Genomic DNA, 15908 nt, shown 5'->3' on the forward strand with positions numbered 1-15908 from the left:
ATCTCCGGCAGTATTTCAGAATGTTATGAATTCATATTTTGGGCTCGATACTAGGAATTTCGTAATAGTATACCTAGATGATCTTATGTGTTTTAGTAACTCAATCGAGGATCATTTTCAACATTTAGAAACAGTCTTCAAAATATTTCAGAGTGCCAACTTTTCCTTAAATTTCAAGAAGTGCCAGTTTGTGCAATCTGAAATTTTATTTCTTGGGCACATTGTCAATGGATTAGAGATTAAAGCTAACCCCAAGCATAACCAAGCCATCCGACAATTCCCAATTCCAACAACTAAGAAGAGACTTCGTTCCTTCTTAGGAATTTTAGCGTGGAGGAAAAAGTTCATCCCTCACTTCTCCAGCCTGACAGGTCCTCTCTATGACCTCCTGAAGAAGGATCGTAAATTCAAAATGGAACATCAACACATTGAGCTTTTCCATCAATTGAAAGAAATGCTCAGTAGTCCACCGGCATTAAGCCAGCCGGACTTCAACAAAGAGTTCCATATTTTCTCAGACGCTGCTATGTCGGTTGGGGCTATAGCAGGATATTTAGCACAATACGGGGATACTCCGGAAGAGATCCGTGTGATAGGATATGCCAGTAGGCGTCTAAAACCCTACGAATTTTCGTACTCCATTTTCCAAATGGAGTTGTTGGCGGTAGTTTATTTGTGTGAATATTTTGACTACTACATCTTAGGGCGAAAAATAGTTGTTCACTGTGATAATAACGCTGTTACCTATGCGTTCACGTTACAGAATTTGGATCCGAGGACAACCAGATTGTTATTGAAGCTGCAAAGATTTGACATAACATTTATCCACATTAAAGGAACTGACAATAGTATTGCCGACATATTAAGTCGTAATGTTCCTAATGATACCAGTGACGCTGGTGAAAAATGTATTTATTTTGTAACCAGTGCAGATGATTTCCCGTTAGATAGAGAAGAAACACTGAGAGAGCAAGGTAATGATGAACTCTGCAATCAGCTAAAACAGAAATTAGCGAATAATGTAGGTAATAATATTATAGTAGTTGATGACATTCTATTCGTCCGGAACTCTCAGGATGAACGTTGGGTTTTGGTGTTGCCTCAAACTTTGGTACAAAAGTTTGTAACTATCATACACAATAAAGGGCATTTCGGGGTGGACAAATGTGTGAAATTTGCCAAACAATTATTTTATTGGAAGAACCAGAGAAAAAGCTTCAAAGATTTTATAAGCGATTGTGAAATTTGTGCAAAGACAAAATATTCAAATCGGATTGTAAAACGGGAAACCTATAAAATAGAAGCTGACAAGCCACACCAAAAGATTTGTGTGGATATTGTGGGTAAGCTGCCATGCAGCTATGGATTTTATTTCATTTTGTCAGTAATAGACGTATATAGTCGTTTTGTATGTTACTTCCCGCTTCGAACGTCAGCTACGAAAGAAATAATTCGCGTACTGGAAAAGAATTATTTTTATACGTTCCCGTACCCGAAATTTATACTCTCGGACAAAGGTCCCCAATTTTTGTCTAGTCTCTGGCGTAAATACTTTGAGGCACATAAAATAATACACGTCACTATAACGCCCTACAACCCAAAAGCGAATGGGATATTGGAGAGAACTCACCGAGAATTGAATAGAATTATAAGGTTATGTTGCAATAACAACCACGCTAAATGGAAGGATGTGGTGAAACCAACGCAAGATCTTTTAAATTATAGTTACCATAGTGCACTTGGGAAAACACCTGCAGAGCTTTTCATCTCTTATTCCGCTGCAGAGCAACACAAAGATAACTTCCCGTGGCCAGATGAACTAAGAGATATTAAAAACGACAAACGTTATATCGAGGTTGTCCCCAAATTAGGAAACAGAAATAACAGAAAGGCACAAGGCAAGTCCCCATCAGAGATTGTTTTGGAACGTGGAAATTTAGTTATGGTAAAAACGCATCCATTGTCGGACGCTTCCAAACGCTTAACGCACAAGTATATGTTGACATACCTCGGCCCGTATATTATCACAAAGATTAATAAAAATAACGTAGAATTAAAAGACTTAATAGGAAGAGAGGTTCGAGCACAAAATTTCTCAAATATTAAACTGTTCAATTGCAGTGAAAAGAAAAGAAAGGCTCATTTAAAAGATTATCCGGAAGAGGAAGAATAACAAATGTGTTAAATTTTGGTTCCTTTCATGCATTGCTTCGTTGTTTTCCCTTGCAATTTGAGTAACTTTTGTTAAAGTGTATTCAACAATGCTTATTGTCTTCCGTTATTTAATTTTAAAATATATACATAGAGTGTGAGATACAAATAACTTTCTGGACTATATTATTGTCTGTAACATTGTATACGGTATTTAATAGTTGCTGTTCATTTTGCTTCATAATAGAAGTGCGCAGTGATTATTTCATTCTTACCAATTTTTCATTACTAGTGTAATAATTATTAATTAATAAGTGAATAAGTGAAGTTAGAATATTAATTTCCTAACTTTCGCGGGTATTCTTAGAAATTTCACTTTAGCCTGCAGTTGATAGGATCCTGCAGTGGTTTAATGAGCATGGTTGCTCAAGCTATTTGATTTTTTGTCATTGTATTGAATCTTTATATATATGTGTATTCATCATTCATAAAACATAATCACTGTTGTGCTAACTCCTGCTATAATAAAAAAAAATGAATAAATAACAAATTCCATTAGAAATATGATTAACAAAAATAACATAAAGTTCAATTTGGCACTAAGTGGAACAAGAACAACAGCAACTAAACGATACAGAATGATTCTTTAAATCTTGTGAAAATTTAAATTAATTTTAAACTATGAGGGTTGATCAAGGAGTAAGGGAAAGTCATGTGAAGCGAAGGAACTTAAAATCTGTTAAAAAGCATAAAAAGGCTAAATAAAAAAAAAATATTCTCTCGAAATATTTTTTTACCAGCTGGGGGGAAATTGAAACAGTAATTTCAAATTACAGTTTCAAATGCATTTAAGTAGAGCGTTTATTCTATACTTGTACCAGTCTGTGTTTAAATGGTACCTTTCAAAAGTAGATTATGCCATTCAGGTAACCATTGTAATTAGTATTTTCAATTGCGGTTATGAAAATATAATGCGTTTAATATATATTTAGGCCAATAATAACTAAATTACCATACTCTACATGAAGCTGCACATTAGAATTATTATGAAAGAGTATATTTAGAATTTAAAATGAACAGGGGGCAAATTAATGACATAATGATAAATTCATAAATAATATTCACGGGGCTGCAATCTCAACAACAGAAAATAAGAGTTCGAAAAGAATGAAGACAAACACATTTGTATTTTGTTAAATTTTAAAGAAATCAAACAATATTAGGTACTCGTTTTGTGAGATTATTAACAGGAATAGGACAAAGTGCAGATTAAATATTATTTTTGGAGCAATAACTGATCGATTGTTACAAAATTTTCATTAAATCTAGTGTAAGCATTTAATCATTTATTGATATGCAGCAAATATCGCAACTATTCTGTTTAAATCGTGTGTGTGTCGGCCTCTGTTGGTTGCTTTAAAATGTAATGCCAAGGTTGAAGCGTCATAAAGATTACAGCGTAGGTAAAAATTTGTATGCATATGAAACAGAATGAAATTGTTTTGGGCTAATATCTACGATAAAAATATGTAAATCGTCTAAATTAATCGTTACGCAATTTAATACCTTCTTGAAAATAGAAAACATTGAAAAATCTCGAGTGAACCATGGGACTATTTTGACATGAAAATAGTCATCGTGTGTTGCTCACAAAATCGCGGATGTATTCGAGGTACTTTGATGAAGTTTGAATGAAGGGGGCGTGTCCTTTATTTATAAGCCAGTTAACAATTTGGGTAAAAATCAAGATTTACTTTCCAGATACAACTGATATAAGGTAACAACTAGAATAATAAGTGTTACTGAACCGTAATAAGTACTGACTAATCCCGGTGCTTGTATAATTTCGAAAGTGAAATAGAAAGCAAAGCATGGCTCGTAGCTAAACTTTGACTACACTGCCATGGGCAGCTTAGCCATTAGTTTGGGCATTACGTAGATTTACTCCCTAATATTATGTGCAATTAAATTCAGCGTTATTAACCATGATGTAGCCTTTAAATTTCAGTAATTTGAGAATTTTATGTCTCCCTGTCTCCCCTCACAAGCTTCGGCTGCTAATTCAAAATTGAAATTTGAAGATTCAAGTAAGCATTGGGCAACAAGCAAAAATATTAAATATCATGGTATAGATTGACCTAGTTTCAGCACAGTTTCCGAATTATCATTCTAGTACATTGGCATGCCAAAACTTAGTAGGTTAGTTTAGATTTCTGAAAACGATTGTGCATGTATATCTTAGTGAGTGAATGTGTGCATGTTGGTGATTGTGTATATAGGGAGTTTCTGGTTTCTTGTATTTTAATAGTAATTTCGTAGGTTCTCATGTCCATAAATGTATTTCATCGTCATGTACATCATCATAATGTTTCTTCGATTTGAATGTAAATGTAGCCGGGTATGTGTTCCCTTCAGAAACTGATACTAGCTGGCTAGGAATTAATGCACGTGTCATAAGTTAAATAATATATTAGTTTGTTATACATAAGAGTATACAAAAATAAGCATATTGCAAATAGGTGTACTCCAGTATATATCTGTAGCTCACGGAGGGACCCTAGTTAGTCCACGAGCTAGTTACAATTTTAAAAAAAAAAATGAAAAATAATTAGCTAATTTCTTATATGTAGTTGTAGATGAAACTCCTCATAGACACCAATCACTATTTTTCTTAGGTTAAATATTTATAACTTGCATGGATATGTGTTAGTTGCATGTACAGTGTGTGTAATCTTGTGATTTAAATATAGATCAAAGTAAATATTAACTAACTGTAAACAATGAAACTGTGCTTGATATTTATTACGAATGCTACTGAAAATGTATATACAAAAGTTGTACCTAAAAAAAAAAAAATCCAAGGAAGTTTTGAGAAAACATTGGAAAACTATGTTCAGGTTTGTTGCGTGGACATATGACGTTCTATGTAAGCATATGTTAAATTATATCACGACAATCTACGACCATTAAAATAATCCTACTCTGAACCCGGTATTATTATTGTTGTTGTTGTTTACTATAAGCTATACGAATTTAAATCATAATATTAAAATACAGTAAACTTTATATTTAGGTCTTATGATGCTACGATAAATGGGTATAGATTAAATCAGTATAAATGGATTGAAGTCTCCATGGGATGGGGGAATGCTGTCCTTGGCAAGAACCTGGAAGAACTTATTTCCATATTGTGTTCCTATGAAAATCAAGCGAGAATTCCGTTGCGTGACACTTCTTTACAGTTGATCATGTTTAGTTATTGGGTGATTCAGTGTTGTGTTCGTTAGCTACTTACTTTCTTTCTTCCCCAGTCTTATGGACTACTACGCTTCTTCAGTGTGTGACAAATATGCATATGTAATTTACACGTAGAGAATCAGCATAACAGGAAAGCTGATACATGGTTGGCGCCCATGCGTATTTTCTCATCATGAGTAGATTCCGGCTATACTATTACTCATTCGAAATTCTAAATTAGTCCGAAATTTTAAATTATTTCGATATTACCACTTTGTGACATTCATCTTGATAACTAGTACATACATCTTGAGCCCACATTGGAAAAAAGGGTAGTGGTCCAGGGAAGAATATTCATTTATACTCGTCGAAGGAACTTTTACTTATATTTGAGGGCCATAGCAACAACCATCGATAATGAAACGTAAAAACCGGATAGATTCCAAATCATAATTCTTTTCCATAGTCATATGAAATGTAGTCTATCATTTGGGAGATATATTCTTTATTCTTTATTTACATTTATTTATTTTCTTTTCCTATTTTAATTATTTATATTATTAAATATTTGCTGTTACGGCATCGATAGGTTCTCCACCTGAGTATTTATTTTGCAAGTGACACAATGATTTGTAAATGCTAAGTCAACGGTTACAACTTTGTCGAAAGTGGATATTATTTGATATTTTAATGTATCCATAAAATGCAGTATTCCGATCCCAACGAACTTCCATGTATTTAGTTTTCTCTGCATTTACTTCTAAGTTCATATCCCTGCAAGCGTTAATTAAGATTTCTGCATTCCTTTCTATTGTTCTATCATCTATCAGATTTATATCATCAGCATACGCCATAACCTGATAAATACAATTCAGCTCTAGGACCTAGACATGTATTGCTGTCTGATTTTCCTTATAGTATTCTCCAGAACAAAGTTAAATAACAATGGCGACAACGCATCTACTTGTTTCAGGCCATTCTCAACGTGAAAGATCGTGAACAAGAATTTCTCTAACCTTACTTTGAGATTCATTTAAACATATCTTAATCTATCTTTTTCGGTATTTAAATTCTGTAAGCATTTTGTACAAGGTTTCTCTGTTACTCGAGTCTAAAGTCAATAATTGATGTGCCAGGATATTGTATCCATTTCTTTTCAAATATTAGTCGAATGATAAATATCTGGTCGATAGTTGATCGATTTTACCTAAATCCGTTCTGATAATCTCCAATAATTTAATCTACGTATGGAGTCAATCTTGCTAATAGAATGTTTAAGAGGATTTATTGGATGTCGATAGAAGAGAAATACGTCTATAATTATTACAATCTGTTTTGTTGCTTTTCTTCTGAACTGGAACAATGATTCTTTTCAATCTTGTGGTAATTCCTCATTGTTCCAGATAAGGAGAATGAGTGTGCATCTTTCTCTACAATTTTTCTCTTCCAGCTAAAATTAAATCAGCCAGAATGTCATCTACACCCAGAGATGAGAGTTTCTTTAATTTTTTAATAACTATTTCTATATCTGTCTGCTTAGGTTCTGGAATATACGGTATGCATTTCAATTTCTCCACGAACATTAGTTTCTGGCTATGTGTTAAGCAAATCGTCAAAGAAATCTTTTCATCTAATTAAGATGCGATCCTGATCAGTGAACTGATCCGCTGACTAATATATAAGCACGAGGTTGATAGCCTTTCTTAAGTTCGTTGATACCCTTATACATGTCCCGAATGTTTTTATTTTTACTATTATCTTCAAATTAATTAATTTTAGCTCTCAAAAATAGTTTTTCTTTGTTCTAAAAGTTTTGGAAGTTTTCCGCCTGATGTCTACGAAATTGTGTAGTTATTTCATTTGGATTTTGTAGCCAACGCAATTTTGCCTGTTCTCTGCTAGTTTTATGCATTCCTGGTCAAACCATGGTTTGCCCCTACGTATTTCCGCGTGTCCTAATTTTTCTATTGCTGAACTTTTAATGCTATCTCTAATTTGAATCCCAGTATCCTCAATAAAAGTGCACTCCGAATCTTCTAAAGCCGAGAATCTATTCGAAACTTCAATCTGACTCCTCTAATTTCTTTAAATTAAACCGCTCCGTTTTCAGATATTGAATATTTCCTTTATTCAATGACAGTCTCTTATTATCGCTGCTACCATGTGGTAATCAGTATTACAATCACCTCCTCTAAATGACCGAATATCAGTTGTGCTAGACTTTTCTTCTGTCTACTAAAACGTGATTAATTTGATTGTGTTTTTCCATCTGATGAAGCGAGTATATTTATGAATGTTGCGATGTGGGAATTTTGTAATCTTCACGGTAAGGTTTCTGGATGTTGCTAAGTTCACGAGTCTAACGCCATTGTCACAACTTTCCTTACGCAGACATTTATTCAGTGTAATCTGTTTGAAAATACCCTCTAGTCCTAACTTCGCATTGAAATCTAACAATTTTCATATAGTATTCCGGGAGATGATCAAATACCCGTTCTATTCTTTCATAATTTTTTTTTTTTTTTGTAGTCATCCTTATTTTTTGTTGGGATATGTGCATTTAAAACAATATTACACCACCGGCCCTTAAGAAGTAAAAAAAAAAAAAATCTATCTAACAAATTCAACTCTTGTAATTGCTGATATTTGTGAACGAAAAGCCCTTTCCCTAGTTGGTAATTTTTAATATGTTCTCCGTAAAAGAACGTACAATTTCTCGACTTGATTCCTCCATTTCCTGATATCCCATATAACTTTTAACGCACCTGCCCTATAGAGACTTCTTATATTCCATATTTCAAATCTCATGTCGATTTTATTTTGCTGAGTTCGTGCCAAGTTATCAGTTCTAATCCGAGGATTCTGCGAATATATCTAAAGTTTTCTTTTTTTACCAACAGTAACTGAATGTATATTGTACAGAGCTGTGGTATACAGAAGAGTGAATAAAATCTTTCATCTTTGATGTGGTTTCGCAAGGGAACCTAATGTAAAGGGCGCACTGCACCTTTCACAGCTTCTTTACCAATAAAGAAGTAATCAGCAGACATTTGGATTTTTTTTTTCAAGTGGGCAGAGAGTAGGTGGAAAACAATAAGGCAGCGAACGGTCATCTAAATTCCGCACAGACTGACAACACGGCACGAGTGGAAGAAATGTTTCAAAAATGATCGAAGGTTAACTTCGAGAAATTGTGTTAGCTGGGATCGAGTTATGATACTGTGCAGCGTATTGTGTGATGTGTTGAGTTATTCCAAGGTGTGTGCCCTCTGGATTTTACGTGAATTATCGCAGGAGCAACACGAATAACTCATTTCTGAAGCTGTACCACGCTAATTTCCAGAGCTTTCTTGATCACAGTTTCTGGGATGAAACCTGACTTCATTTCGTCCCAACAAGCAAAAGGGCTAGTATGGAGTGGAAACACGCTGGATCTCAACGAGAAAAGTTTATGATTACACCCTCTGCCAGTCAAGTTCTGGGACTCCAAATTCTGGGATTCATGCGGTGTGATCCTGATCGAGTATCTAGAGCATGGTTGTTAACTACCGATCGTTATTCTGTAACGTTGATGTTACGTGAAGCCATCCGCCAAACACTCCCTGGCATCCTCCTGCATGAATGCCAGGGCCAATACTGTTCGCCAAATAAGCACTGCTCCAACAATTCAAGTGAGAAATGTGGAGTCATTCTCTATAGCCCAGATTTGGCTTCCAGTGACTATTTGCTTTCTCGACATTGAAGTACCTCGAACAAGGTTCGCTTCAGACTGGTGTTAAAACAGCAGTTGAGAAGCGGTTGAATGGGCAGGGGCGTCATTCCTACCAAGATGGGTTAGAAAAGTTGGTCCTGCGTTCTAATAAATGACAATCTATTTGGTCATTATGTGGAAAAGTGATTGGTGTATGTAGCGCTTTTTTCCTATTTATTTTCTCTTGTTAATATATTTCTCTCAGCTTTAACTTTTTTATCTATCCTTACCAACATTTTGTTTGCATATAATCAAATAGTGTGCCACGGTTTATTATCTCCCTGGTTCGCTTTATTTGATCTTTTTAAGTGTGTTGGATGCTGTGTCACGTTGTGAAAACATTGCCTACCCACCCCGTTTGGCCTCCAGAACTGATTTGGAAAACATCTACTACTACCCTTGTCAGGAAGCTGAGCGATGATTCCCTACTTTATTCTCGACTGATTGGTATTTTTAAGGAGACCAACAACTCATTGAAGAGGTGAGGCTACTTCAGATATCCAACATGTCGCATTCCTAACTTTTCCTTTCAGGTACTCCATCGCGTAGTTAGGCGCCAAAAACCTTCCCTCTGACATCACAAGATTCCGGAGTAACCAAAATCAAATTCAAGAATCCTAGACTAGTTAAAATAAATACAGTAAAAAGATTGAAATCCAGCAAATCATCCATAAATCGTTGAAGTCACAATAGAAAAGTCAGGCCGGCTTCATTCGAGGCATCATTTTACAGTAATATTCCTCTGCGGAACATTAGTGATCTAAGTGACCATCTATATTTAAGGAAACTAAGCGACTATAGCAGTTCTGAAGAACTGGGCGATGGAAACAATTTTTCACCAGGTCCTTTTTCAATATGGCAGCCCAATATGACCGATATTGATAACAGTTACAATAGCATCCATACACGGTACAGGGCAAGATACCACCAGCTAAAATATACACATTGATGTTCTGAGGAAGGTCCAAGGCTGTGTCACAAAAAAGGTTAGTGGTTCCTTTCTCTTCTACCCCTACAAATATGATCAAACTCGGGCCACTTGCGTAAATTTATTTTTATCTTTGACCCGCCATCGTCATGGCAACATTGATATTTGTTTCTTTGTATGTTCCCCTGTATTACTATGTGTACTGTGGCAAAGTTTCATGTCACATTCACCACAAATATTTTAATATGTGCATGTTTGGAGCATTTTTACGTGTAGAGTACACTATCTTGAAAACTGAACCATCAGCATCTGCAACTTTGCATTTCAACACCTCTCAATACCTCATAACATACCAAAGTACGAGCAAAATCGAAGACGAACTACACCCGTGTGCTGATTTAGCTTGGAATGCACCATTTATGACAATTTTTGAGCAATCTAATGAAATTTGAAAGTTATTTAAACAGCAGAAAAGAATCGTTGAAAGAAATCTAATCAGCACTAAATACTAAAATTCTACACGTTATTCTGATCTCTCCTTCCAGACACACACACACATTTTATATATAATCTTTTGCTCTCCTTAAATGAGTCATCCAATACAAATAAGAATTTTACCTGTTGCGGTTGAAGCTTGACAATCGGAACTTTGTCCTCTACAATATCAAGACCTTTAGAAAGTATAGAGTCCACAGTATGAATGGGGCCTTCAAACTTATTTGCAACTGGTAAAGCCTGTTCCACAGCTTTCGATACGGTTGATTCAGCAGTTGATAAAGTCCAATTCAGAACTGCGTTCGACGCCTGAAATGTAAGTTCATTAGTTAAACTTTCGAAGCTTATCTTTAGTTTCAAGTTCATATCTGTTCTAGATTATACTTATGACTTTAGCAAATTTAGGGAGACTAAACTTTTCTAAAACTCGTGTATTACAAAACCCACTTATTTTCAACGAAACTAAGCGACAAAAACTACTGTAGTTCATATTTAGTAGACATAGCCAACAGTCAAATTCAGCTTAGTAATACGGTCAGACTAACATGCAATTGAATCTTGATATACCAAATATTTAGAATGTCCTAACATTTCCGCATCAACTTAAAACTATAAAGTACTTGAAATTCCATCGGATATGCTATTTTTACTTGTGCACGCGCTCGTGTGCATAGCTATAGGAAAAAACTAGAATGCTATTGTTACTCTGAATTCCTTATACAGTTACTGCAATTTAAACCTTTCATCAATTGTACACACAAGGTGACGTAATTCTATGCATTCCTTGCAAGGAGATATTCTACAAGTACTTTGAATCATTTTCACCTATATGAACCGGGGGACGCAAATCAATAGTTTGAATAATTTGGACATGTGTGATTTCTTTGAAATTTGCCGGCTAACGAAAGGTGCGCAAAAAATTTTCACCCTGACCCACTTCCACATATCGTAGAGCGATGAAATTTTACGTGTCATCCTGCATTCCTATGTAGGTCATGTGGTAATTTACAGCTCGTTAACTGCATCGTTGCTGTGTTGTAGGCCCAAAATGAAGGTATAGTGTCCAAAATCATTATTGTACCTCAAAGCAATGTGGCAACATCGCAAAAGTACTTGCTCCTACGAATCTACTGCATTATTGGGAAGAGGTGGAATGAACATGATTTGCGGTCAAGAAAAAACGCGAAGTATGACAATACCACTCATTCTAGCTTTGGAACTTCTTGTATAAAATAACACAAATTCTGACCAAAGCATATATTAACTAGTAAATAATAGCGTTACAGTTTCGGCAAATTAACTTTGCCTTCAGACACATTCAGATAATGTCTGATGAAGGCAAAGTTAATTTGCCGTAACGCTATTATTTACTAGTTAATATATGCTTTGGTCAGAATTTGTCTGTTATTTTATACAAGTATGACTGATTTCATACCCAGGGTCATGCATCTGTCTTGCCAACATTCGAGCAGTGAACGGGTGCGTCGTTTTCCAGGAGACGGACACCTTTTGTCAGCATGTGACGATCTGGGATTTCACAGAATCCCTAATGCACTCAGCAGTGAGGTATAGCATATCCTTGTAATTGTAGTACGCTTTACCTGGAAAGGCAAGTAGTAATACCACATGCTGATCCCAAATAAACGTGATCACCTTGGTTACTCTCAGTTGAACTGTCGAATTCTCAGTTGGTCGCTCAGTTAAACACTGAGATGTAATTAAAATCAGTCTGTGGACATAAGAGTCCGGAATGAACGCTTATCAACTGAAGTGTCCGAGTTTTAGAGCTTATTCGAAAAACCACAACGCCAGTTAATTTGAGTAACAGCAAGAATAAAGTAATGTTAAAATTTCACAATAACTAAAATAATTATAGATATATTTAGCACTGTATTAAGTAGTATTTTGTATTGAGAGCTTTGCGACGATTAGGGAAAAAGATAATTTCTTGCACGAATTTCAATCTGAGCTGTTTCTTAAGGAAACTATTTCAAGTCTAGAATGTGTGTGTTCATAAATCTCCTCTAGAATCTAAAAGGTTTTCCACTAATTATAGGCGTGAGTATGTTTATTGAATTTTCATAAATGTATAATCAGATTAAATTTATTTTATTAGTACTGAATACAGACTTTCTACTTGTAACATTCGAAGATTCGTCGCAGCAGAAGATTTCTATTGTATCCTGCCCTGTGCTGAGTTATTCAGTATGAATTATAACCTATCTACTTAAGATTGCTTTAGTCAGTTTTGATTTAACCAAAGATCTAATCCTACAGGCATTCGAATTATGATCACAGTGTGTGTTTCCCCCCCCCCCCCACACACACACACGAGCGACGTATTCCATATTTTTTTTTTTTTTTTTATTGAACAATATTTGAAAATTTAACTTATGAAGTTTTGCACTACATAATTTCAAAATTTCTTTTTGTACCAGATTTTCTAGAAAACGTTTTGAAAATCCTTTCTTTTAGGATATCAATCTCCATATAAAAACATGAAACTTAGACCAATATGGGTGCAAAAATGCATAATTTTGGAGTTGCAGGTCGTTCAAAAATTAGTCTGAGTCATATAAGAAGGCTCAACTCGAGAACGAATGACGGAAGGTCGGTAGAACAGTTATGATTCCTAAATTCAATTTATGTAATAGTGGATATGAAAAGCTTGTTAGTTTTCAGTTCCTGATCTAGAATTTTTAGTTTCTAAACTTCTAAAAACAGTTACCGAAACTGCTTCTTACAGCATGTTATGCCTCCCTCCCCTCAGATTTATTTGCAGTATGGTATAGCATGGGGTAATTCAAGCCATGCACCAACTCTTCAAATGGCAGAAGAAAGCTATAAGAGCAATAAAAGGTTTAGTAGACACTGTATCGTGTAGATCATTCTTTAAGAAGATACGATCATGACAGTTCCTTCTTTGTATAGATGCCTTATGCACCTTAAGGGGAAAAATCAGGAGTATTTCTTATCGCAATAATATTCACTTATACTGTATAATACTAGACAAAGCATACTACTCATATTAGGCTAAGTACAACACAACGAAGCTATAAATACACGGGCATGAAACTATTATATTACAGGTACGCATTCGACTGATTTGTAATAACGATTTCGGAAAGTATTGTAAAGAGTTTCTTGTAAATAATCTATTTATAATAATGAATTTGAAGAAATAAGTAAATCGTTATAGGTAAGCTGATCTTTGTATATAATTGATGCTGTCTATTACAACTTACATTGTTTAAGGACAAAAATTATTTTATTCATTAATGTTCTAGGCTGCGAGTAACTATCACAGTCCCTGATGCACGTCTAATAGTGCAATAATGAAATTAGTCTAAATATGCACTGTTCTTTTACTCTATCTTCACCGACATTTCAATTATCATTCTGGTCAATTTTTAGTGTGTTAGAGCCACACAAACATCTATGCACCTATGTTGGTCTAACTTTCCAGATTTTCGTGTGAGGATTCTTTTCACTTCGAATTGGTGTTTCCGGATATATACAGGGTGTAACAAAAAGGTACAGCAAAATTTCAGGGGTGGATTCCTTATGGGTAGACAAGCAAAAAACTTATGACCATATGTCAGGAAATGCAGTGTTACATAGTGATTGCCGTCTGATGCTGTGAAAGTCATTCTGGTCGCACCTTTATGTGACTCAATTTGAACATTAATAGCTCACCCTCTAAGCTTGGATGGTAATTTTGGTATCAATGTGTTTCTGAAGGATGAAGCTTTCGACTGATATGTATTTGATTTATGTGAAGGGTATCACGGCGGACGGGAGAGGGTAACTACGTGATGAAAAAAGTAGTTACCCTCCCCCGTCCGCCGCAGTACTCTCCGCATACATGAAATACATATCGGCAGAAAGCTTCATTCTTCAGGAACACATTGTTACAAAAATTATCTTCCTCTTTAATTAGGGGGTGAGTTAATGAGGTTTAAAATTGAGCGGCAACCAGAATGTGCCTGTTTCACAGCAGACGGCTCAATGGCCGTAAACCTGTAACGATGTATTTCCTGACATGGTCATATGAACTTTTTTGGTTGTCTACCCATAAGGAATCCACCCCTGAAATTTTGTAATGAAATTAATATACTTGAAATTACCTTTACTCTTCCATATATATCAAAGGCGTAATTGTATGCAAATTCTACAACAGGGAGTTTGTAAAGTTTTGATACGGTTTCTAAATGAATAGTATCTTTCCTCGTATTATTAGCCTCTGCTGCCATTTCTGCTTTTGCTGTGCGTAGCATTTAATTCAATCTGAAAGAAAAATACACATTACATTTCTTAAGCTATTTTAGCTAAGAACTAACAGTTTCATAATGAATAGTTTACAAAAATATTTTGCGTAGGTTTTATAATAGTACTTTTCTTAGTATAGGTAAGTGACATGACCTGTCCAGTGTAACCCAGGGACAATAATTTTCAATCAGCTTCTCTAGGATCATAGAAGTATCTACGAACCCTTCTTATTCCTTTAGTTATTTATATGTACTACACACACTAATTTGAATTGGGATGACAATTATGAACATAATTGTATCTGAAAACAAAACTAACACCTTTGTTATTTGGAGATTCAATTTCAAGATTTTAATATGAAAATTAAACAATTTGCAGGCTCGCAAAATTTTTATATACACGTACAAGTTTGCTCCACGAGTTTACTTTTGCTACAGATTTTGGATAAATATCTTCAAGAGTTTTCAGTAAACAACTAACCAAAACTGATGTGCTCTAGTGCCTTTAGGTAAGTCTTTCAAATCAAAACAAGACGTTCGCATGAAAAATTAAGCTTTTTCTCTCCATATCATAATGAAAAATGTATTAGAGGAACAACCTTGGCATTACAAATACTTTATAATAAAAAACAGGAATTAATAAGCACGGAAAAATGATTACTTAAATCAAATATTTTAATGCAAGTCTGCTGTTTTCTCTCTCTCTCTCTCTCTCTCTCTCTCTCTCTCTCTCTCTCTCTCTCTCTCTCTCTTCAGCTAATCAAAAATCTCGTGAGTTTCGGATTTTCTGCTTTGAGGTGTTACGGAAAATATGATTAAAATGCTTTTTTACACAATATTTGATGTTTGCAACCAAATAGTTTTATTCATGCCTCACTATTTGTTCTACACTCCTTCAGACACGTTAAGGCTTTGCTAATAGAATAACCTAGTTTATTCCTTCACTCATACACGACATGCAATCAAACGACATTTATCAATTTCACGTGTTTTACTTAAACGATAACTTCAATCAGTGACATTTCTAAAGAAAATAGTAATCAGTTTACAGACAAGGGAAAGTCATGAAGTGGCTCAT

General features: G+C 34.9%; 1 protein-coding gene across 3 annotated transcripts in view; it reads right to left on the reverse strand.

The window, feature by feature from the left end:
- The window catches only part of LOC145660730 (lipid storage droplets surface-binding protein 1-like), a 190911-nt gene that overhangs the window by 48530 nt on the left and 126473 nt on the right, over nt 1-15908 (reverse strand). For all 3 annotated transcript variants that reach the window (XM_081726140.1, XM_081726148.1, XM_081726131.1), the window contains exons 2-3: nt 14690-14849; nt 10686-10871 (exon numbers count right to left, since the gene is read on the reverse strand). In XM_081726140.1, coding sequence (XP_081582266.1) covers nt 10686-10871; nt 14690-14839 — 336 coding nt within the window. In that variant the 5' untranslated portion in view covers nt 14840-14849. The remainder of the gene's footprint in view (nt 1-10685; nt 10872-14689; nt 14850-15908) is intronic.

This window comes from Thermobia domestica, chromosome 1, assembly GCF_964235325.1.
Source record: "Thermobia domestica chromosome 1, izTheDome1.hap1.1, whole genome shotgun sequence".
Classification (NCBI taxonomy): Eukaryota; Metazoa; Arthropoda; class Insecta; order Zygentoma; family Lepismatidae; genus Thermobia; species Thermobia domestica.